The sequence below is a fragment of the Pseudopipra pipra genome, chromosome 5 (assembly GCF_036250125.1).
Source record: "Pseudopipra pipra isolate bDixPip1 chromosome 5, bDixPip1.hap1, whole genome shotgun sequence".
Classification (NCBI taxonomy): Eukaryota; Metazoa; Chordata; class Aves; order Passeriformes; family Pipridae; genus Pseudopipra; species Pseudopipra pipra.
The window spans coordinates 74,498,226-74,520,137 of NC_087553.1; the positions used below are offsets into that span (position 1 = coordinate 74,498,226).

The 21,912-nt window shown below is 57.4% G+C and overlaps 1 protein-coding gene across 1 annotated transcript; it reads right to left on the reverse strand.

The window, feature by feature from the left end:
- Positions 1–300: 300 nt before the first annotated feature.
- On the reverse strand, positions 301–21,281 carry GDI2 (GDP dissociation inhibitor 2). The gene is made up of 11 exons (XM_064656633.1): positions 21,107–21,281; positions 10,590–10,697; positions 9,909–10,008; positions 9,502–9,636; positions 8,234–8,432; positions 7,252–7,383; positions 4,083–4,182; positions 3,224–3,395; positions 2,114–2,258; positions 1,430–1,484; positions 301–1,346 (listed from the first exon to the last, which is right to left on the reverse strand). The coding sequence occupies exons 1-11, from the start codon at positions 21,149–21,151 to the stop codon at positions 1,191–1,193; spliced, it is 1,347 nt and encodes a 448-aa protein (XP_064512703.1). The 5' UTR covers positions 21,152–21,281; the 3' UTR covers positions 301–1,190.
- Positions 21,282–21,912: the final 631 nt, after the last annotated feature.

Below are 21,912 nucleotides of genomic sequence, written 5' to 3' on the forward strand. Positions count from 1 at the left end.
CCAGACAGGATTGTGCCCATGGACAGCCCAGGCAGGACTGTGCCCATGGACAACCCAGGCAGGACTGTGCCCATGGACAGCCCAGGCAGACTGTGCCCATGGACAGCCCGAGCCACATCCTGGTGCTGCCACATCTCCCCGGAGCAGCACGGCCTGGGAATCCCAACCAGGGACCCCTGAGCCCGTTTTCCAGCAGGGAATGCTGTGTCCCTGCTCCCTGGCAGGCCGAGATCCCTCGGGATCTCTCCCAGAGGTGCTGCTGGTAGAAGTGAAGCGAATCAGAGACTGGGAGCCCAGGACTGGTTTCCAGAATTTGGCTTTACTTCGCAGTACAGAAATCATTTGGAGCCTGGAGGAGCCCCGGGAAGCACCGGCTCCGTCCTTGCCGGTACCGCGGCGCCGTTTTGGTCCATCCGAGGAGCCCCCAGGGACACAAAATACTCCCAACATCTTTGCCTGCTCTGCAATTTTTGTTCTCTCAATTTTATTAAGATTAAAACACAAAGGAGCCTCAGGCACAGCTGTGTCCCAACCCCTGTAAACAGGTTTAGAAGCTGAAGTGGAGGTTAAAGTTCTGTGCCCAGAACGAAGCCAACGTTTGCTGCTACAATAGATGTGGGCTTTGTCCATGATAACAACTTTGCCACGAGAGTTAAGGTCGATGGGAGGGACTTTTTAGGGATGCTGTCCACAATGAGGGAGTGCTCGGGGTCTATGTTCCTCGACACCGGGTCTGAGTGACGTTCACAGTCACATCTACGAGCTCACCAGAAGCACGGGGAGGGGACAAGAAGGGTGGGTGGGTGGAGATGTTTTTACAAATGATTAAAAAGACAAGGTAAGACACAGCTGTCAATGAGTTGTTATTTCTCAAATCTGCACCAACGTCTACTCTGCAAAAATAATAATCATCATCATCATCATCCTAAGTTCACTTCTGCCTTTCTCTTTAGGGGGTTAGTCGGGGGGGGTCGGGGGGTTGCCAGATTCTGGACAGCAGCCCTACTAGAATGGAATAATTAACACATGATATCCAAAAAGGGAACATTACCAGTGCAGTAACTCTTCAATCTCTCAGAGATGGGATTACAAAAGCAGGCCTTACAATATTGAATTTCGTACAGTGTTCATTAAGTTCCTTATATATTCATATTAGCCCATTTAATTTCTCCTAATTAGAGGCTCTCTCATTACTGCTGCTCCTCCTCCCCGTAGATGTCGTTCTTCTTGCGCTTCATCTCCTCGAAGTCGAACTCTGAGCCCATCATCCTCTTGTAGATGTCCTTGATGTCGTCACACGTCGTCTCGAAGTGGGTGGTGGCGTCGTAGGTGCGGGAGATGAAGATCTGCAGGGACAGGGGGGGTTCAGGGCCGAGCTGGGGCCCAGAGCTCAGGTCCAGCCCCGAGGCCGAGCTCGGCGAGCACTCACCTGGCTCTCGGTGCCCAGGTCAGTGGGAGCGAACAGGTCGCTGATGCTGACGAACCTGCGGGAGGAGAAGGGTTGGGAACACAAGGGTTGGGAATGGAAGGGCTGGGAATGGCCCCCGGTGCCCCCCACCCTCACCCCAGGGCTGAGCGCCCGGGAGGGGAGCAGGGAGTGAATGCTGTGTCCAGCTCTGGGCCCTGAGCTCAGGAAGGCCCTGGAGGGGCTGGAGCAGGGGCAGAGAAGAGCAGCGAGGCTGGGGAAGGGACTGGAGCCCAAGTGCTGGGAGGAGAGGCTGAGGGAGCTGGGGGGGCTCAGCCTGGAGAGGAGGAGGCTCAGGGGAGACCTCCTCACTCTCTGCAACTCCCTGCCAGGAGGGGGGAGCCGGGGGGGGTTGGTCTCTTTTCCCAGGCAACCATCAGCAAGACAAGAGGGCTCGGTCTTCAGCTGTGCCAGGGGAGGTTTAGGTTGGATATCAGGAAGAATTTCTTTGCAGAGACGGTGCTCAGCCCTTGGAATGGGCTGCCCAGGGAAGGGGGGGATTCTCCGTCCCTGGAGGTGTTTAAGGACAGACTGGATGTGGCATCAGTGCCATGGGCTGGGAACCACGGCGGGGTTGGATCAAGGGTTGGGCTGGATGATCTCGGAGGTCCCTTCCAACCCAGCTGATTCTGGGATTCTATGACTCACTTCTGCTCGATGGGCTCCAGCAGGTCCAGGGCTGGCTTGATCTCCTTCTCGGGCTCGGGGGTCTCCACGGTGGTGCTGGCGATGGCGATGTACTTGCCCTGCGCCGCCACGTTGTGGGCAGAGGAGATCATGCACACGTAGATGTCTGTGGGACGTGGCACACGCCCGGATCAGCAGCAGGGACAGCAAACCCTCCTCCAGCCCCAGCCTCTGCCCACCCGGTACCTCCTGGGACAGGCCAGCCTTGGCCCACGGCCCTGGGTGCTCTCAGTGCCCTGGTTGAGGGGCCTGGGCATGAGGGAGGGCTCCAAAACTCAGCTCACTGGGGCTCTGATGGCTCCTGAAACCCAGCAGGGTCCCCACCCTGCTGTTCAAGGGGGAGGAAGCATCTCCCCTCCTCAGCACCTCCACAGCTCCGGGCTGGGGTTTAACTCCCCTCAGCCCCTTCCACAGCTCTGGTTGAGTTTTAACTCCCCTCAACCCCTTCCACAGCTCCAGGGTTGGGTTTAACTCCACTCAGCCCCTTCCACAGCTCCAGGGTTGGGTTTAACTCCCCTCAGCCCCTTCCACAGCTCTGGTTGAGTTTTAACTCCCCTCAACCCCTTCCACAGCTCCAGGGTTGGGTTTAACTCCCCTCAGCCCCTTCCACACCTTCAGGGTTGGATTTAACCCCCCTCAAACCCTTCCACACCTCCAGGGTTGGGTTTAACTCCCCTCAGCCCCTTCCACACCTCTGGTTGGGTTTAACTCCCCTCAGCCCCTTCCACACCTCCAGGGTGGGGTTTTAACAGCCCTTCCAGCCCCGTGTTTCTTTTCCACTTGCCCAAACCCCTCCTTAGACCGAAACCTCTTCCACACCCTCTGCTCCAACACCAGCCCTCGCCCTCCCAGAGCACCTCACCCTCCTCACCCACTTCTCCCGGGCCGGGGCACTTCCCTCCCGCAGGTTCCTCCCGTGGTTTTCCCACCACAGGCTTCTCCCACCTCCCCCATCCCTGCTCAGAACCGAAGCCCAGCCTCGCCGGGGCCGGCAAACCCCTGGGTGAGGACACCAGGACCCCGGTGCCCGTTTTCCCGCGTGGTTCCCCCTCCCCAGAGCTGCCCCCGCACCTGATTTCCGGTTGACCTGGTTCTGTGGAATGATGATCTGGCAGGAGTTGGCGTCGTTGGTGTTCTTGATGGGGTGGCTCAGGATGCAGATGACCCGGATCACCTGGCCCACCTTGGTCACACGGTCGGACACATAGCTGGGGTCGCAGATGAGCTGTTTGCAGCGAGCCACCTGGGGCAGGGGGGGGACACGGGACACCAGGACACCTCACAACTCCCTTTTCCAGGAATTGTTTAACAGCTGACCCACCTGGAGCCCCCCCAGGCCACCCACACTCGGTCACATCACTCCGTGGTGTGGGTTGTCACCTCCACTCCCACATTTCCACCCCAAGGAGCTCAGCTGCCCCTCAAGCACCTGCTTCAGCCAGGAGCACATGGAGAGCTTCCCACATTTCCACCCCGAGGGGACACGTCACCAAGAGCTCAGCTGCCCCCCCCGAGCCCCTGCTCCGGTCAGGAGCACATGGAGAACTTCCAAGGGCTCACAGCATTCCCAGTTTTGTGTCTCCAGGTGGGGAAGCAGCCACGTGCCAGCTGCTGAAGGGCAGGGCTGGGTGTCCAGGTTAGACACAGGAACATGGAATAAATCCCTTCCTGATTTACTCAGTTATTCAAGGACAACCCTGCCAGGGCATGGATACTCCATCCCAAGCCCTGGAAAGGGGCTCTTGGATGGATCCTCCTCATGGGGACACCAACGTGCCTCGAGTGAGCTGGAGAACAGCACCAGCCCAGCAGGTCTGGTCCTTGGGAAAATGGGGCTTCTACTTCAACTGTTCAATCTATGGTCAAAAGGCTCAGTTTTTAGGGGAAACATGGAGGGTAGGGAGTAAGGAATGAATCCAAGGGACTGTACCTCCCCTTCAGACTTCACCCCGACCACTTTGCCGTTCTCGATCACGATCTCCTCGATGGGCTTGTTGAGCATGTAGGTGCCTCCATAGATAGCGCTGAGCCTGCAGGGGGAAACTTCCACAGCTCCAGGGAGGGTTTAACCCCCCTCAGCCCCTTCCACAGCTCTGGTTGAACTTTAACTCCCCTCAGCCCCTTCCACACCTTCAGGGTTGGATTTAACTCCCCTCAAACCCTTCCACACCTCCAGGGTTGGGTTTAACCCCCCTCAGCCCCTTCCATAGCTCCAGGGTGGGTTTAACTCCCCTCAGCCCCTTCCACACCTCCAGGGTTGGGTTTAACTCCCCTCAGTCCCTTCCACATCTCCAGGGTTGGGTTTAACCCCCCTCAGCCCCTTCCACACCTCCAGGGTTGGGTTTAACTCCCCTCAGCCCCTTCCACACCTCCAGGGTTGGGTTTAACTCCCCTCAGCCCTTTCCACACCTCCAGGCTGGGCTTTAACTCCCCTCAGCCCCTTCCACACCTCCAGGGTGGGTTTAACTCCCCTCAGCCCCTTCCACAGTTAAAGAGTGGGGTTTAACTCCCCTCAGCCCCTTCCACACCTGCAGGGTGAGGTTTAACTCCTCTCAGCCCCTTCCACACCTCCAGGGTCGGGTTTAACTCCCCTCAAACCCTTCCACACCTCCAGGGTTGGGTTTAACTCCCCTCAAACCCTTCCACAGCTCCAGGGTTGGGTTTAACTCCCCTCAAACCTTTCCACAGCTCCAGGGTTGGGTTTAACTCCCCTCAGCCCTTTCCACACTTCCAGGGTTGGGTTTAACTCCCCTCGGCTCCTTCCACAGCTCCAGGGTGAGGTTTAACTCCTCTCAGCCCCTTCCACACCTCCAGGGTGGGGTTTAACTCCCCTCAGCCCCTTCCACACCTCCAGGGTTGGGTTTAACTCCCCTCAGTCCCTTCCACACCTCCAGGGTTGGGTTTAACTCCCCTCAAACCCTTCCACACCTCCAGGGTGGGTTTAACCCCCCTCAGCCCCTTCCACAGCTCCAGGGTGGGGTTTAACTCCCCTCAGCCCCTTCCACACCTCCAGGGTGGGGTTTAACCCCCCTCAGCCCCTTCCACACCTCCAGGGTTGGGTTTAACTCCCCTCAGCCCCTTCCACAGCTCCAGGGTGGGGTTTAACTCCCCTCAGCCCCTTCCACAGTTAAAGAGTGGGGTTTAACTCCCCTCAGCCCCTTCCACAGCTCCAGGGTGGGGTTTAACTCCCCTCAGTCCCTTCCACAGTTAAAGAGTGGGGTTTAACTCCCCTCGGCTCCTTCCACAGCTCCAGGGTTGGGTTTAACTCCCCTCAGCCCCTTCCACAGCTCCAGGGTGGGGCTGTGACCTGCTTCTGGATTACTCAAATGCTGGGAGCAACATCTCCGAAGTTACACTCTGAATATTGGAGCACAAAGGCCCAGAAATTTCCAGGCACAGCTACTGAGCGTCAGGAGTTCCTGGTTTTCAAAGCCTTGACCTTGAATGCCTCCACTGGATTTGATTTCTGAGTGTCCAGGGCCCTCTCCCTGAGTTCCTGATAAGAAGTCTGAGGCTGGCAAGGTACGAACAGCTGTAACTTCACATCTCACCACAAGCACAACCTCGTGTTCCTGTGCCAACCTAACTTCAGATTTCTGCACGAACCCAACTTCTTCTTTCTGTACAGCTGTAAATCTGTATTTTTGTACCAGCAACAGACCCTCCAAACCTCTGACTACTTTGAGAAACTCCAGCCAGGGGTCACTTACTGCTCCCAAGGCATCCTTTATTTTATTTGCAAGTGAGATTTTGACCTACACGTGAAAAATAAATAATTTTGGCAGTTGAGGCACAGCATTTTTTGCTGATGATTCTTTTGAAATATTCAACATTGACTGTGCTGTTTCTATTTTTTTTTTTTCCTCCCTGAATTTGGCTAGCAAAGCTGTGAACAGATCCTTCAAAAAATGAAACCACTCTAGGAATTTAGCCACATTTATGCATCTTTTTGCTCTAGAGAAGCCCTGCACAGACCTCCTGGACAGGCTGGATGATGCAAACCCGCATCTCCCACCGCCAGAAACAAGCCCAGGAGGAAGGAACCTCACAGGGAGGATTAGTTCTGGATTAAGGCAGTGAGAGAACCATTAATGACCTGAGTGTTTTGATGCTCTGGAAGCTCCAGGACTGGCTCCCCACGTCACAGAATCCCAGAATCAGCCGGGCTGGAAGGGACCTCTGAGATCATCCAGCCCAACCCTTGATCCAACCCCGCCGTGGTTCCCAGCCCATGGCACTGATGCCACATCCAGTCTGTCCTTAAACACCTCCAGGGATGGAGAATCCCCCCCTTCCCTGGGCAGCCCATTCCAATGGCTGAGCACCCTCTCTGCAAAGAAATTCTTCCTGATATCCAACCTAAACCTCCCCTGGCACAGCTGAAGACTGAGCCCTCTTGTCTTGCTGATGGTTGCCTGGGAGCAGAGCCCGACCCCCCCCAGCTCCCCCCTCCTGGCAGGGAGTTGCAGAGAGTGAGGAGGTCTCCCCTGAGCCTCCTCCTCTCCAGGCTGAGCCCCCCCAGCTCCCTCAGCCTCTCCTCCCAGCACTTGGGCTCCAGTCCCTTCCCCAGCCTCGCTGCTCTTCTCTGCCCCTGCTCCAGCCCCTCCAGGGCCTTCCTGAGCTCAGGGCCCAGAGCTGGACACAGCACTCCAGGGGTGGCCTCCCCAGCGCCCAGCCCAGGGGCACAAGCCCTGCCCTGCTCCTGCTGCCACACTCTTCCTCAGCCAGCCCAGCAGCCCTTGGCCCTCTTGCCCCCCTGGCCACACTCGGGCTCCTCTTCAGCTCCCTGCCCAGCCCAACTCCCAGCTCCCTTCCTGCCTGGCTGCTCTCCAGCCCCTCTGGCCCAGCCTGCAGCTGCAGGGGCTTCTTGTGGCCAAAGGGCAGGACCCGGCCCTTGGCCTTGGGGAACCTCAGCCCCTTGCAATCAGCCCCTGGATCCAGCCTGGCCAGGGCCCTCTGCAGAGCCCTCCTGCCTTCCAGCACATCAACACTCCCCCAGCTTGGGGTCACCTGCAATGTGCTGGTGACAACCCCATCCCACCCACTCCCTGCACACACAGGATCCCGAGGGTGCACACGAATCCTGGGCCAGCTCTCACCTGGCGAATCCCTGGGGCAGCTCTCCGAGCCCGTACAGGGGGTACAGGTAGGGGCTCTTCCCGTACCGGGCCAGGGACTCGCTGTACAGCTTGATCCTGTTGATGGTCTCCTGGCAGGGCTGGTCCAAGTAGCTGTGGAGCACAGGGACATCCCTCAGGATGCTTCCCAAGCCAGCGCTTCCAGCGGGATACACCCCCAGAGCGCTTCCTTCCCCCCGGGAGGTTTCCTTCCCCACCCTCCGGCTGCTGCTCCCAGAGTTCCCTTTGGGAGCCGCTGGGGGTCACGGGGTTTGTCGGGATGGGGATGATTCGCTAACCCCGGAATGCTCAAAGGTTCAACAGCTGCCTCGAATCCCAGGGCTGGGACTGGAATCCCGGGATTCTGGGCAGGAGTGACTCTGATGCCACGATTTGGGGTGGGAGTGACTCCCATCCCAGGATTCTGGGCAGGAGTGACTCCAGTCTTGGGATTTGGGGTGAGTCTGATCCCAGGATTCAGGGTGGAAGTGACTCCGATCCCATTATTTGGGGTGGGAGTGACCCCGATCCCGGGATTTGGGGTGAGAGTGACTCCCAACCCGGGATTTGGGGCGAGAGTGACTCCCAACCCGGGATTTGGGGCGGGAGTGACTCTGATCCCGGGATTTGGGCCAGGAGTGACTCTGATCCCAAGATTCAGGGCAGGAGTGACTCCAATCCCAGGATTCGGGGCAGGAGTGACTCCGATGCCAGGATTCAGGGCAGGAGTGACTCTGATCCCAGGACTCAGGGTAGGAGTGACTCTAATCCCAGGATTCAGGGCGGGAGTGACTCCGATCCCGGGATTCGGGGTGGGAGTGACTCCGATCCCGGGATTCGGGGCGGGAGTGACTCCGATCCCGGGATTCGGGGCGGGAGTGACTCCGATCCCGGGATTCGGGGCGGGAGTGACTCCGATCCCGGGATTCGGGGCGGGAGTGACTCCGCCGCCGGGCTCACTCACTCGTCAGTCCTGTAGAGCGCGAGGGCGTGGCCGGTGAAGTCGATGACGTCCTGGCCCAGGTCGAACTTCTTGTACACGTCCCTCATGGTGGTTTTCTTGGGGTCGACGCCCTCGAAGGTCTTGGGGTCGTTCTCGTCGAAGTTGGCCACGTACACCAGGAACTTCCGGAACCGGCGCTTCTCAAACAGCCCCATTAAGCCTGAAAACGAGGGATTGGCTCAGGACTCTTGGAGAGACCACGGGGCTTTTCCGTGGCCACAGGGGGGGAAGAACCGCTGAGGGTTTCACACACGGAATCATGGAATGGTTTGGGTTGAAGGGACCCTTAAAGCCCATCCGGTTCCAACCCCAGGGACACCTTCCACTAGCCCAGGTTGCTCCAACCTGGCCTTGGACACTCCCAGGGATCCAGGGGCAGCCACAGCTTCTCCGGGAATTCCACTCCAGTCCCTCCCCACCCTCCCAGCCAGGAATTCCTTCCCAATATCCCATCTAACCCTCCTTGAGCTTAAGCCCATCCCCCTTGTCCCATCACTTCCAACTTCAAACACGACACTGGACAGGGCAATTTATAATTTTTCCACAAACTGGGAGGCAAGACTGGACTTGCTGGAGCAGGAGGGCAGAGGCAGCACCCCCTGCTCCTGCCAGGATGAGCCTCTTGGGAGACCAAACAGGAACATCTGCCATGGACAAGGCTCAGACCTCCAGACCTGGAGCCTTGACTGCAGGAGTCACTTTACCACGAGGCTTTTTAGAGGTGCCACTGAACACATCCCACACCTGGAGCTCCTGGAATGCCCTCCACCAGCTCCTAAAGGATTTCCTGAGCCACTGTGAACGAGCAGTGGTTTTATTGGAAGAGGGGTGAAATTTAAGCAGGCAGCAATTAAGGTTTGAGTTGTAATTAGTCACTGGGAGGTTTTTCCACACGCACAATTCCAACAAGGATCCAACCTTAAGTCTTTATGGCAGAGCTGGGAGCACAAAACCCCAGAGGTAAAAACCTCTTATTCCACCAGATTCTCACCAGAGGGGCCACCGGAACAGGCAGCTCCGTTGGGAAGCTCCAAGAAAAACTGTCACTCAAGGCTCAGGAAGCCCAAGGCTACAACTCCCAAGTGGTCTTTAAAGTCAAAGAGGTGCAGGAGAACCCTGAGGATGCTCCTTAAAACATGAGGAGCACCAAGAACGTCCCGAGATGAGGGGTTTGCCTCTGTTCAGGGACAGGAGCCCCAGGAGGACACGAAGAAGGTGCAGCTACTCACTGGATGCCAGAGCTTCTGCCTCGGTGGAGGGGACTTTGTAGATCTTCCCCCCCTTGTAGACGAAGCTGCCCTCGATCACCTTGAAGTCCAAGTAACGAGTCACTTCTGTGTAGAGCAGCATCTTCACCAACTGACCTGCAGGAGGGTTTGGCACAGGTCAGACAGCTGGGCTGGAGCCAGAGCTGCTCCCAGGGCAGCCCTTCCAAACCCTTCCACGTTCAGCTCCCGCAGCACACCAGAGGGGAGCTGGGACTAGAGCGACCAGGCCTTGCCTGGGGTCTCTCTAACCCTGAGCCTGAGCCTGGCACCACACAAGACATCCATGCCCTGGTGCCTCAGGGATGAGATTCCAGCAAAAAGGGGTTGGGTTTTGGCAAAGGGACACCTGGGAGCCCGGGATCACTCACCGTTAGCCATCAGGAATTTTGGAATGAGGTCCACGTTCCAGTCTCTTCCCCGCCCCATGGATTCTGGTGGAGTCCCCGGGAGATTAAACCTTTTGTAGAGCTTTGGAGAGAGAGAGAGAGAGAGAGAACACACAACTTATTGTAGCTCCCTGGGTGTCACTTCTCCCACACATGGACACACTTTCCACCCCCACGGCTCTCGGTCGAACACAAGCCCTTCAGAGCCGGTTTTTGGCCGGAGTTTCAGCTCCAGTTTGACTCCTGATGCAGCACACAAACACATCCAGGAAGCTGGGACAGTGAGAACCAGGCAGAGTTATTCTGCTCTTCCAGCCTTTCTTCCTCCAAGGCTTAAAGTTTGGGAATTTAAAACCCGAGGAAGCGAAATACTGTGTAATGTGACATATCTCAGTCAATATTTACAGTTTAGTTGGGGTTTTAACACCCAGCTGTTGGGCATTACAGCTCTGGAGTGCTCCACGCTGGAATTCCAGCCGGGAATTCCAGAAAACAAGCGCTGTCTACAACCACAAACACACACACTGGTGTCTCCCCTGTATTAACACCATAAAACATCCTCGCTCCAAGGAAACCCTGAAGAGTAATTACGTGGGAATCCACCCCTGGGATAACTGGGAATAAAGCCCCTTTTCCAGCAGCAGGTGCCAGCTCCACACTTACATCTTCCAGGGGTGTAATGGATGCACTTTCCCCTCCATAGTAGGAGTTACGATCCATGTGAAGGACCTTCTTGCCGTTCACGGACATGATCCCGGAGAGGATGCATTCCTGCAGAAAGGAAGGGATGCAAGGGACCTGTTAGTGCACTGGAGCCTCCTCCTTCCCAGTTTTCCTAAGGAAGGGCACGTTGAGGCAGCTGACTGCGTGCAGGCACCGGAAATATCCTGTGGAAACAAACACTCTGGAATTCAGACACCTCTTGGAAGCAGATCAGCCCCTCGCCAGGTCTGTGTGCCCTGGGCGAGCCGACCAAGGGGTTAAAACTACACAGCCACCACCTCCACTGAGGAAATTCCTGGGAATTTCATGCATTTAGGGTAGATTTGGAAAACCTCTCCTCCTAAGCCACCACCTGTCAACTTAAGGACGAGGCAGCAGGAGCATGGAATCGTACTTGGACTTCTCCTCAAAACCTCAACCATTAATATTTGCCACGCTGGGACACGTGGGAGAACCAACAGCTCCTCTTTATCTATTTATAAAGAATAAATGAAGGCATTTGGCAGGTTTATCACCTCAGCAGAGGCCTTGCTATCCTTGCTCTGCATCCAGAGATCCCTTGGAGCAGCTGATCAGCTGCTGGGTCTGAGACTCAGCACAGAGCACACACACACAAGCTGTGACCTGCAGCTGAGGCCTGGCTAAATCCCCACCAAACACAGCTCTGGCATTCACAGCCAAAGAGCTTAAGGAAAACTTGAATGTCTGCGTGCTTAGGACAGCTTAGCAGGGAGGTTTTACTGATCTTGCTCTGTCTCAGCTCCCCCCAAGAGCAGAACTCTGTGTGCAGCTGAGCTCTTGCTCACCATCAGCAAGGCCTGACTGGGAGGTCCTGGTCACATCTCACATCGCGGGTGGGTCAGCCTGGGCTACCGGAATGTTCCCTGCCTGGAAGGGGTGGGACTGGATGGGCTTCAAGGTCCCTTCCAACCCCAACCATTCCATGATTCTGCATTCACCATCCAGCCTGTAAAACCCCCCCATCCATCTGCTGGGAGATGCCACCACTCCCAGGAGTGGAGATGTTCACTCACAGCTTGGTCCTCCTGGCAGAGATCCGTGTCTCCCTGAGATCCTTCACGTTCCCTCCACGAGCACCTTTCCCAGGACTCTCCTCCTGTGTCTTTCCCCCCCAACTGGGTTTCAGGAGCTTTATTTCCACCACAGCAACCCTGGCCAAGGCAGGTGTCGCTCGGTCACACGAGGCAAACCACAAACACCAGAAGTCTCCCGCCGCGTCTTGTTTACACGCCGCGTAAATCCCGACTCCAGGCAACCCTCGGTGTAAAGGAAGCTGTAAAATCATCTACAACTTCCCCAACCCCTCCCAAGGCAGCTTTGAGGGGGGGTTATTTGGTTCTGAAGGTGTGGGGGCGGTTGGCAGGGATTGCTGGCACGAGGGTTTGCTGTCCTGGCGCTTCCAAGTGGCCACGGGCAAACCTTCTCCGCTGGGACAGCAAGGCACTGCTGGCCAGTCTGTCACCCACCAGGGTGCCACCCTCATCCAGCCAAGGAGCTGAGGACAAAGCTGGAGCTGCCCAGTGCACGGCAAGGACACTCCACAGTGAATCCCTGGATGGCAAACACGGTGCCCACACGGCTCTGGGATCACCAGCTGGGTCGAGAAGAGCTGGCCGCAGCACTTCCCAAAAAACCTCCTCCCAGCACCTTCCACACAAGTCCTACAAGGCTCCTCCAGTTTTCCCACGCAGGCTGGAGCAAGCAGAGAGCCCCAGACCCTCTGCTAAGACACTCCTCAAGGCCTCCAAGGGTGAGGAACTGCCGGAGCGAGGGTGGCTGCGGGGTGTCAGCTCTGCTGTCACTGGTGAACCACGTGTGACGTGGGGCTGTCACACCAACTTCATCAGCTCCTCCCAGCCCTGGCCTCGGGCTCCCTGCTCCACCCTGGAACGTCTCACCACCTCTGCCAGATGGTGGCACAGGGCTCTGAGAGTGTCCACGCTGGAAGCCAACCAGGATTTCACACCAAATGAGTCTCAAAGGCAGGAATTAAACCACAGCAGAAGTTCCAGTCGCTGCTCTGGCTGTCAGCTGATTTCCTGCCTCCATTTAACTTCAAAGCAGCCCTCGCTCCATCTTCCCAGGGATGCACACAGCCAGCCTGTATCCCTTCCCCAGGTTGGATTTGGGCACCAGCAGGAGATATAAGAGCCCTTAAGTACCTCCTCCATCTTCTTTCCTACCCATTAAACACCCCTACGGGCACTGAGGTGGAGATATCCCGCTCCTGTTTCATCCAAGGCTCATTAAACACGTCCCTTCCATCACCCAGCTCTGGAATCCCACCCGGGCCTCTCACGAGCCACAAAACACACGGGGTGCACAATGGATTCATCCTCCCAGCTCAGCAGTTCCTTTGGAGCTCTCCCCGGCCGCTGGAACCGCTGGATCTGGGTCCTGGTGTGGTTTGGGTGAGGAAAACAAAACGGCCTGGGCTGATGTGGGAAGGGCTGGGAAGGGTTTCAAGTAAAAAAGGGGAAGCGTCGGAGTTCAAATCTGGAGGGTTTTGGCTGAGTATAAATATCAGCATCAAGCAAACAGGAAGGCAGAGCAGCTGCTGGGAGCAGCACCAGGGCAGGGCAGGGAGAGCTCTGGGTATCCAGAGGGATGGATGGAATATGGTCTCCATGCAAAGGGACTGTAATCCAGAGCTCCACCAGGTCAGGTTCCGACAGCTCCCGGGAGCTCGCTGTGTCCCAGCCAATGGCAGAGCAAGTCCTGGCGTCTGCAGCACCACCCTGGCTGCTGAGATGGCTGGAGAGCACAGCACCAGGGAGAAAGGGGCACCGGGAATGTGGAGAGGGCACAAATCCATGGGAAAAACCAACAGGAGCGACTCGAAGGTACCGGTGCTTCCAGGCTTGTTTGAGAGCATCGGCTCTTCCCTCGTGAGCAGGGACCGGTTGTGAATAGCCCTTCTGCAGGCAGGAGCCTTGAGGAATGGAGGGAGGCGAGGAGCTTTCCATGGATTTCCTCCAAGTAGGGCGGCAGTTCAGAGAGGCTCAGACAGACCGACGGAAACCCGAGCCAGCGCTGCTCCGTCTGAGGGCGGGACGGGGCACGGTCCCTCCGGCTCCCACAGCGGGCTCTGCCACCACCGGGGCTCTTTCTTCGAAAGGCAGGGCCGGGCTGGGGCCAGCATGTCACAGGATTTGGGGTTGGGAGGGACCTCTGGAGATCCTCTGGTCCAGGTGACACAGGAACTCATCCGGTGGGTGCCAGCCCGTCACACGTTGATGACATCCGCCGTGTCAGATTCCAGCACGATCCAGAGCTCTGCTCCTCCTACGACTGCCAAACAACCCCTCACTGCACCTGGGCAAACCCCATAGCTCATCCTACAAACTGCCAAACAACCCCTCACTGCACCAGGAGAACCTCTCTCAGCTCATCCTACAAACTGCCAAACAACCCCTCACTGCACCTGGACAAACCCCAAGCTCATCCTACAAACCCCTCACTGCACCTGGACAATCCCGAGCTCATCCTACAAATCCCTCACTGCACCTGGACAACCCAAGCTCATCCTACAAACCCCTCACTGCACCTGGACAAACCCCCTCAGCTCATCCTACAAACTGCCAAACAACCCCTCACTGCACCTGGACAAACCCCCTCAGCTCATCCTACAAACCCCTCACTGCACCTGGACAATCCCGAGCTCATCCTACAAACCCCTCACTGCACCTGGACAACCCCCATAGCTCATCCTACAAACTGCCAAACAACCCCTCACTGCACCTGGACAAACCCCCTCAGCTCATCCTACAAACCCCTCACTGCACCTGGACAACCCCCATAGCTCATCCTACAAACCCCTCACTGCACCTGGACAACCCCCATAGCTCATCCTACAAACTGCCAAACAAACCCTCACTGCACCAGGAGAATCCCCTCAGCTCATCCTACAAACCCCTCCCTGCCCCTGGAAAATCCTGAGCTCATCCTACAAATCCCTCACTGCACCTGAAGAATCCTGAGCTCTTCCTACAAACCCCTCACTGCCCCTGGACAACCCCAAGCTCATCCTACAAACCCTTCACTGCACCTGGACAATCCCTCAGCTCATCCTACAAACCCCTCACTGTACCAGGAGAATCCCCTCAGCTCATCCTACAAACTCCTCACTGCCCCTGGACAATCCCGAGCTCATCCTACAAACCCCTCCCTGCCCCTGGAAAATCCTGAGCTCATTCTACAAACCCCTCACTGCACCAGGACAACCCCAAGCTCATCCTACAAACCCTTCACTGCACCTGGACAATCCCTGAGCTCATCCTACAAACCCCTCACTGCACCTGGAGAATCCTAAGCTCATCCTACAAACCCCTCACTGCACCAGGAGAATCCTGAGCTCATTCTACAAACCCCTCACTGCACCTGGACAACCCCAAGCTCATCCTACAAACCCTTCGCTGCACCTGGACAATCCCTGAGCTCATCCTACAAACCCCTCACTGCACCAGGAGAATCCCCTCAGCTCATCCTACAAACCCCTCACTGCCCCTGGAGAATCCTAAGCTCATCCTACAAACCCCTCACTGCACCAGGAGAATCCTGAGCTCATTCTACAAACCCCTCACTGCACCAGGAGAATCCCCTCAGCTCATCCTACAAACCCCTCACTGCACCAGGAGAATCCTGAGCTCATCCTACAAACTGCTAAAGTAACTCCACCTGCACCTGGACAATCCCAAGCTCTGCTCATCCTACAAACTGCCAAAGCAACCCCTCACTGCACCTGGAGAATCCCCTCAGCTCATCCTACAAACCCCTCACTGCCCCTGGACAACCCCTGAGCTACCAGAGGATGGTGAGTCCCCACTTGGTCCTCGCAGTCACTTGGAGGTGCTTTATTTCCACAAGGACTAAATATATCCCGACCCAGAGTGTGGTTCCTCTGCTCCCCCAGAAAGTGAATCTGCATCCCTGTGATGGATTTAAATAGCTTTAAGGCAGGGAGGCAGCTGGCAGGTAAGAAGCTTAGTTCAGCCTGCAAAGAGTGAAACCCCAGCAGGAATGCAGCGTTCACCTGCTGGGGCTGAACAGGATGGGTTGGTTATCCCCAGAATTCAGGGGAAATAATCCATGGGGGAGAAGCACAGAGGGCAGAGAACGAACACCCCATCACGGGGCACAACACAACTCCCAAGTATCCCAGTGAGGAATTACCAAGCCACTTCCAGACCTCCAGACCAGAGAGGTGCAAATTAAGGTGATCTGAAAAGCCAAGTGTGAAAACCCAAACCCGAGGAGTTCTCCAGCCTGGGATCCCTGTGCCAGATTAAAACCTGCTTGTGCAGCAGGTCTGCAGGAAGATGATCCCTAATCCACAATGCCCAACACACATGACAAGCCTAATCAAGGCCCTTAAAGCTATTAAGGCTCCAGCACCTTGGAGGAGCCATTCCCACCAGGAATGAGCCAGCTCTGGAGCAGGAAACACCTGCCCCCAGCACACAGGGGCTCAGGAGGAGCCCTGGAGTTAATCCCACCTCGTGGAAGTCGGAGGCTGTTGTATCAGCAGTAATTCAGGACTAAAAATGCACCAGGATTATTCCCCCCCCCCGGGGGGCTCAGACACATCTCCAGGAGCTTGGCACTGCGAGGGGGTCTCTCATTAGCACGCAGAAGGGAAAAGCTGAAATAGTTGGAGCGCCGGTAATCCCGGTCCTAAAGCTGCCTTAGTCCCTCCCTGCTGCTTGAGGAAGAGATTAACACCTGAAATATTCCTGTTGCACTTCCAGATCCGCCCCAGCGGAATTCCCACGTGCGCTCAGCCCCACAGACCCAACCAGAACCACCAGGGCAGTGGGTGTGTTTGTGCTCTCCTACAAAGGCCCCAACGATTCCTTTTCCCCCCTTTAAACCAGCACCTGAACTCTCACTTGGGAAAGGGAAAGAAAATCCCCTCTGGAGCAGCAGCAGAGGCACAACCTCAGGGCTACAACAGCGGCCTGGTGGGGCTCCAGGACCAGATTCCTCTCTGGGAACATCACCAGAACTTCCCTGACAGCTCGAGGCTCTTTGGAAAAGGAAAGAAACAACTGGAAGTGTTTCCACTTCCTTCTCCTTGGGAAACCTGACCAGGTTGCTGGGGGAGCAACCTCCAGGCTTCCAGCTGCCTCATGTGCCTGTGGAGGAGTCCTGTAGCCCAGCCTGACCCAGCTCCGCTCCGACACCACTTGCCAGCCACAGTGGATGAGCCAACACTGGGAATTCTAGGATGGGGAACATCCTGGCTGCACCAGGACCTCTGCTTTCCATTCTTTTTCCACAGCAGCTGCTCCAGAGCAGATGAAGTCCATCCTAATTAGTATTTCAGAGGGAAGGCAGGCACATCAGAAGGAAAATCAGGCGCCCCTGCACGTTCCCAGGCTCTGGAGTTTGGTCAGCACACCTCAAAATAAGGCCATAATTTATTCCTTTTAACTCAACTGCTGCTCATTAGCAGGAGCTTGTCTTAAAAGTGATTTCACAAGGGGCCTTTTGTCAAATTTACACTGGAATTTGTCAGTTTGAGATTAAGCCCCCGTGTTCACCAACCTGATACCCCGCTCGCTCTAAAGCATAAATTACCATTTTAATGGAGCTCGGGTCTATTGGAGGCCCCTCCACTGGAAGCTCATTATAATTCACCTCCCCAAAAGTCCCTTTCCCTGTTTTGCTGAGCCAGGGACAGGTTTTTAGGGCAGACTCCAGCTTTCCCTATCAAAGGGAAGGAGCTTCTTCCTCCTAAGCCTTCCAAAGGAAGAGCCTTGGGAGGGAGGAGTGAAAGCAACCAGGAAAGTTGGAGCTGGGAAGACGCTCCCACACTTTGCAGGTCTCCTTTGTGCCACATCCCAGGTTTGTTCCTGTTCTTCCCAACCCCAAAAGAGGGGGATGAGAACCCAGCTGTGCCCTGTGCCAGCAGCCCCATCAATCCCAAAACGACAGGAGGAAAACTCGTGGGTTCCAATTTAATCCCCACCCCGAGGGGGGAAGTGGGGGAAACCCCCCAGACATCCCTTTGTCCGGGCACCTTTCCTGGCTCAAAGCCGGGAACAAAAGCAGGAAAGGCCGTTTCACAGCGAGGAAAACCTTCTCCTCCACCATATCGGCTTCTCTTCCCCCCCCCTTTCCTCAAACAATGCCTCGTGTTTGTAACCTGCGATCCGCCCTCCCGCGGCATCTCCCGGGGCTCCAGGGACGCAGGAAGCGGGAGGATCCTCCAGCAGAGCTCGGGAGCAGCGGCACTGCCATGTTTTTTTCTCCCTGCGGCGCGGGCTGCATCCTCCACAATAGGACAAAGCCCCTCCACGGCTCATCCCCCTCCCCGCGCCGCGCCCCCGTCAGCTGTCAGCTCTCCTCAGGGAGCACCGCGATGAAGCAGGGAAAAGGGTTGTGTTTTTTTTTGGGGGGGAGAGGGGGGGATAAGGGAAATTTGACAGGCTCGCCAGCCTCTCCCATCCCCCTCCTGCTGCAGTCAGGGCTGGATGGAGCCGAAGGCTGCAAAGGCGGAGCGGGAACGGGGATGGAGAGGGGGGGATAACCGCGGCTGCCTCCACCCTGCACGGACCTGCAGCCACGGCGCGTTTAGGGGGGGGAGGAAGGATGCGTGAAGGGGAAAAAAAATCGGATAATAACGTAAAACATAAAGGAAAGGCGATAAATCCCCGTCGGCGTTTTATTGTCCGAGTCCTCCCCCCCCCCCCCGCCCCCCGCACTCCCTCCGCAAAACAACCGCATTTCCTGGGGCCCCCCGGGAGCTGGGGGGGATCCAGGTGGATTGGGATCGGGGAAGGGGGGGATCCAGGTGGATTGGGATCGGGGAAGGGGGGATCCAGGTGGACTGGGATCGGGGAAGGGGGGATCCAGGTGGACTGGGATCGGGGAAGGGGGGGATCCAGGTGGATTTGGATCGGGGAAAGGGGGGGATCCAGGTGGATTGGGATCGGGAAAGGGGGGGATCCAGGTGGATTGGGATCGGGGAAAGGGGGGTATCCAAACACGAGGGTGTGTTATGATCACGTAAAAACCCCACCTGGGGGGTCAGTGAGGGATGGGGGGGAGAATCCAGGGTGGGATTGAAACTGGGGGGTGCTGGGGGAATTAATGATGGGGGAAAGGACCCCGGTGTCCTGGGGGAGGGGGTCCCACACACCAGAGCCCCGGGATAATACTGGGGATGGAGGGGGAGGAACCCAGACAGGGCTGGAATGAGGGGAGAAGGATCCAGGGGGGGATTGAAGGTGGGAGGTGCCATTAATGATGGGGAAAAGGATCCAGGGGGCCCCTGGGGGGTCACACACCCCCAGGTAATATGGAGGATGGAGAGGGAGAAGGGACCCAGACAGGGTTGGAATGAGAAGGAAGGATCCAGGGTGGGATTGAAGGTGAGGGGTGCTGTGGGAATTAATGATGGGGGAAAGGATCCAGGGGGTCCTGGGAGGGGGTCACACATCCCCAGACAATATTGGGGATGGTGGGGGAGGAACCCAGACAGGGTTGGAATGAGGAGGAAGGATCCAGGGTGGGATTGAAGGTAGGAGAATTAATGATGGGGGAAAGGATGCAGGGGATCCTGGGGGGTCACACATCCCCAGGTAATATGGGGGATGGAGGGGGGGAAGGAACACAGGGTTGGAATGGAAGGGAAGGATCCAGGGTGGGATTGAAGGTGGGAGGTGCTGTGGGAATTAATGATGGGGGAAAGGATGCAGGTGTCCTGAGGGGGTCACACATCCCCAGATAATATTGGGGATGGAGGGGGGGGAAGGAACACAGGGTTGGAATGGAAGGGAAGGATCCAGGGTGGGATTGAAGGTGGGAGGTGCTGTGGGAATTAGTGATGGGGGAAAGGATGCAGGGGGTCCCAGGGGGGGTCACACATCCCCAGATAATATTGGGGATGGTGGAGGAGGAACCCAGACAGGGCTGGAATAAGGAGGAAGGATCCAGGCTGGGACTGAAGGTGAGGGGTGCTGGGAGAATTAATGATGGGGGAAAGGATCCAGGGGGGGGTCACACATCCCCAGATAATATGGGGGATGGTTGGGGAGGAACCCAGACAGGGCTGGAATGAGAAGGAAGGATCCAGGGTGGGATTGAAGGTGGGAGGTGCTGTGGGAATTAATGATGGAGGAAAGGACCCAGAAGGTCCTGGGGGGTCACACATCCCCAGGTAATATTGGGGATGGGAGGAGGAAGGAACATGGGGTTGGAATGAGAAGGAAGGATCCAGGGTAGGATTGAAGGTGGGAGGTGCTGTGGGAATTAGTGATGGGGGAAAGGATGCAGGTGTCCTGAGGGGGTCACACATCCCCAGACAATATGGGGGATGGTTGGGGAGGAACCCAGACAGGGTTGGAATAAGGAGGAAGGATCCAGGGTGGGATTGAAGGTGAGGGGTGCTGTGGGAATTAATGATGGGGGAAAGGATGCAGGGGGTCCTGGGAGGGGGGTCATACATCCCCAAATATGGGGGATGGCTGGGGAGGAACCCAGACAGGGTTGGAATGAGAAGGAAGGATCCAGGGTGGGATTGAAGGTGGGGGGTGCTGGGGGAATTAATGATGGGGGAAAGGACCCAGAAGGTCCTGGGGGGTCACACACCCCCAGGTAATATGGGGGATGGTTGGGGAGGAACCCAGACAGGGTTGGAATAAGGAGGAAGGATCCAGGGTGGGATTGAAGGTGGGGGGTGCTGGGAGAATTAATGATGGGGGAAAGGATCCGGGGGCCCGGGGGGGTCACACACCCCAGGTAATACTGGAGATGGGGAGGGAGGAACCCAGGGTTGGAATGGGAGGGAAGGATCCAGGGTGGGACTGAAGGTGGGGGGTGCTGGGAGAATTAGTGATGGAGAGAAGGACCAAGGGGGTCCCTGGGGGACACCCCCAGATAATATTGGGGATGGGGGGAGGAAGGAACCCAGACAAGGCTGGAATGAGGGGGGAAGGATTATGGGGTGAGGATGGGATTGAAGGTGGGGGCTGCTGTGAGCATTAAGGATGGGGGAAGGACCCCGGGGGTCCAGGGGGGTCCCACACACCAGACCCCAGGGTAATATTGGGCAGAGGGAGGGGGCAGGGACCCGGACAGAGTTAAGGGGGAGCTGACAGCCGTAGAGGTGACAGCCGAAGAAAACGACCCGAATGGGGTGAGGGGGGCGATTATCAGCTGAGACACTGGCGAAGGGACCCGCCCCCGAGGGGGCACCGGGACCCCCGTGCCCGAGGCCGGGGGGCTCAGAGCCAGGCTGGGCAGGATAATCAGGTGATACCCACACGAAAGGACAGCGGGGCCGCGGTGGGTGAGGGATGGGGAGGGGGCTCAGCCGCAGGAGGCGAGGGATGGCGGGGGTTGGGGGAGGATGGGGGGGGCGGCGGGGCGGGGCAGGGCGGCGGCCGCCCGCAGCAGGCCCGAGGCGCGAGCGGGCGGCGGCCGCTCCTCACCGTGAGGCCGGTGCCCAGCACGATCACGTCGTACTCCTCATTCATGGCGGCGCGGCGGTGTCGCGGCGGGTGTCTCCGGGCCGGGGGCTGAGGCGGAGCGGGCGCTGCGCGGGGGCCGCGGGAGCGCGAGAAAATGGAGCCGCCGCCGTGAGGGGACCGCGCCGGGGGGGGCGGGGCCGGGCCGCCCGCGCCCCGCCCACGCGCCTGCCAATCACCGCCCGGCCCGCCGCGCCATTGGCCGGCGGGGCTGTCAATCAAAGGGCGGGCGCGCGGCGGGCGCGGGCGGCGCTGCCACCGTGGTGGGGGGCGCGGCGCGCATGCGCAGTGCGGTCCCTCGCCCTCCTCGCCCGGGAACCGATCGAGGGGTCCCCAATTTTTGGGGGGTCCCCAATTTTTGGGGGGGGGAAATTCTGGGGAGTGTGTCTTGATTTGGGGAGTTTTCCTCGATTTAGGGGAGATCACCAATTTAGGGGGGGTTCCTCAGTTGGGGGGTCCTCTATTTGGGGAGGGGGGGGCTTACTTTAGGGGGGCTCCTCAATTTAGGGGGTCCTTAATTTAGGGGGAGTGTCCAGGATTTTGGGGGATGTCTCAGTTTTGGGGGGGGTCATTCATTTGAGGGAGGTTTCCTCGATTTAAGGGGGGGGGGTCCTCCATTTGGGGGGGGTCTCAACTGGAGGGGGGCCCTTAATTGGGGGGGGGGAGGCAGGATTTTGGGGGGTGTCTCAATTTGGGGGAGTCATCGATTTGGGGGAGGTTTCCACAGTTTAGGGGAGTCATCAATTTAGGGGGGGTCCTCAGTTGGGGGG

What these genes read in the sequence shown, in the direction of transcription:
- GDI2 (XM_064656633.1), bottom strand. Translation starts at nt 21,151, where the DNA reads ATGAATGAGGAGTACGACGTGATCGTGCTGGGCACCGGCCTCACG. An exon ending in TGCTGGGCACCGGCCTCACG is followed by an intron (nt 10,698 to 21,106) that starts GTGAGGAGCGGC and finishes TCCTTTCTGCAG; the next exon opens with GAATGCATCCTCTCCGGGAT. An exon ending in GCGCTCTACAGGACTGACGA is followed by an intron (nt 7,384 to 8,233) that starts GTGAGTGAGCCC and finishes TGTGCTCCACAG; the next exon opens with CTACTTGGACCAGCCCTGCC.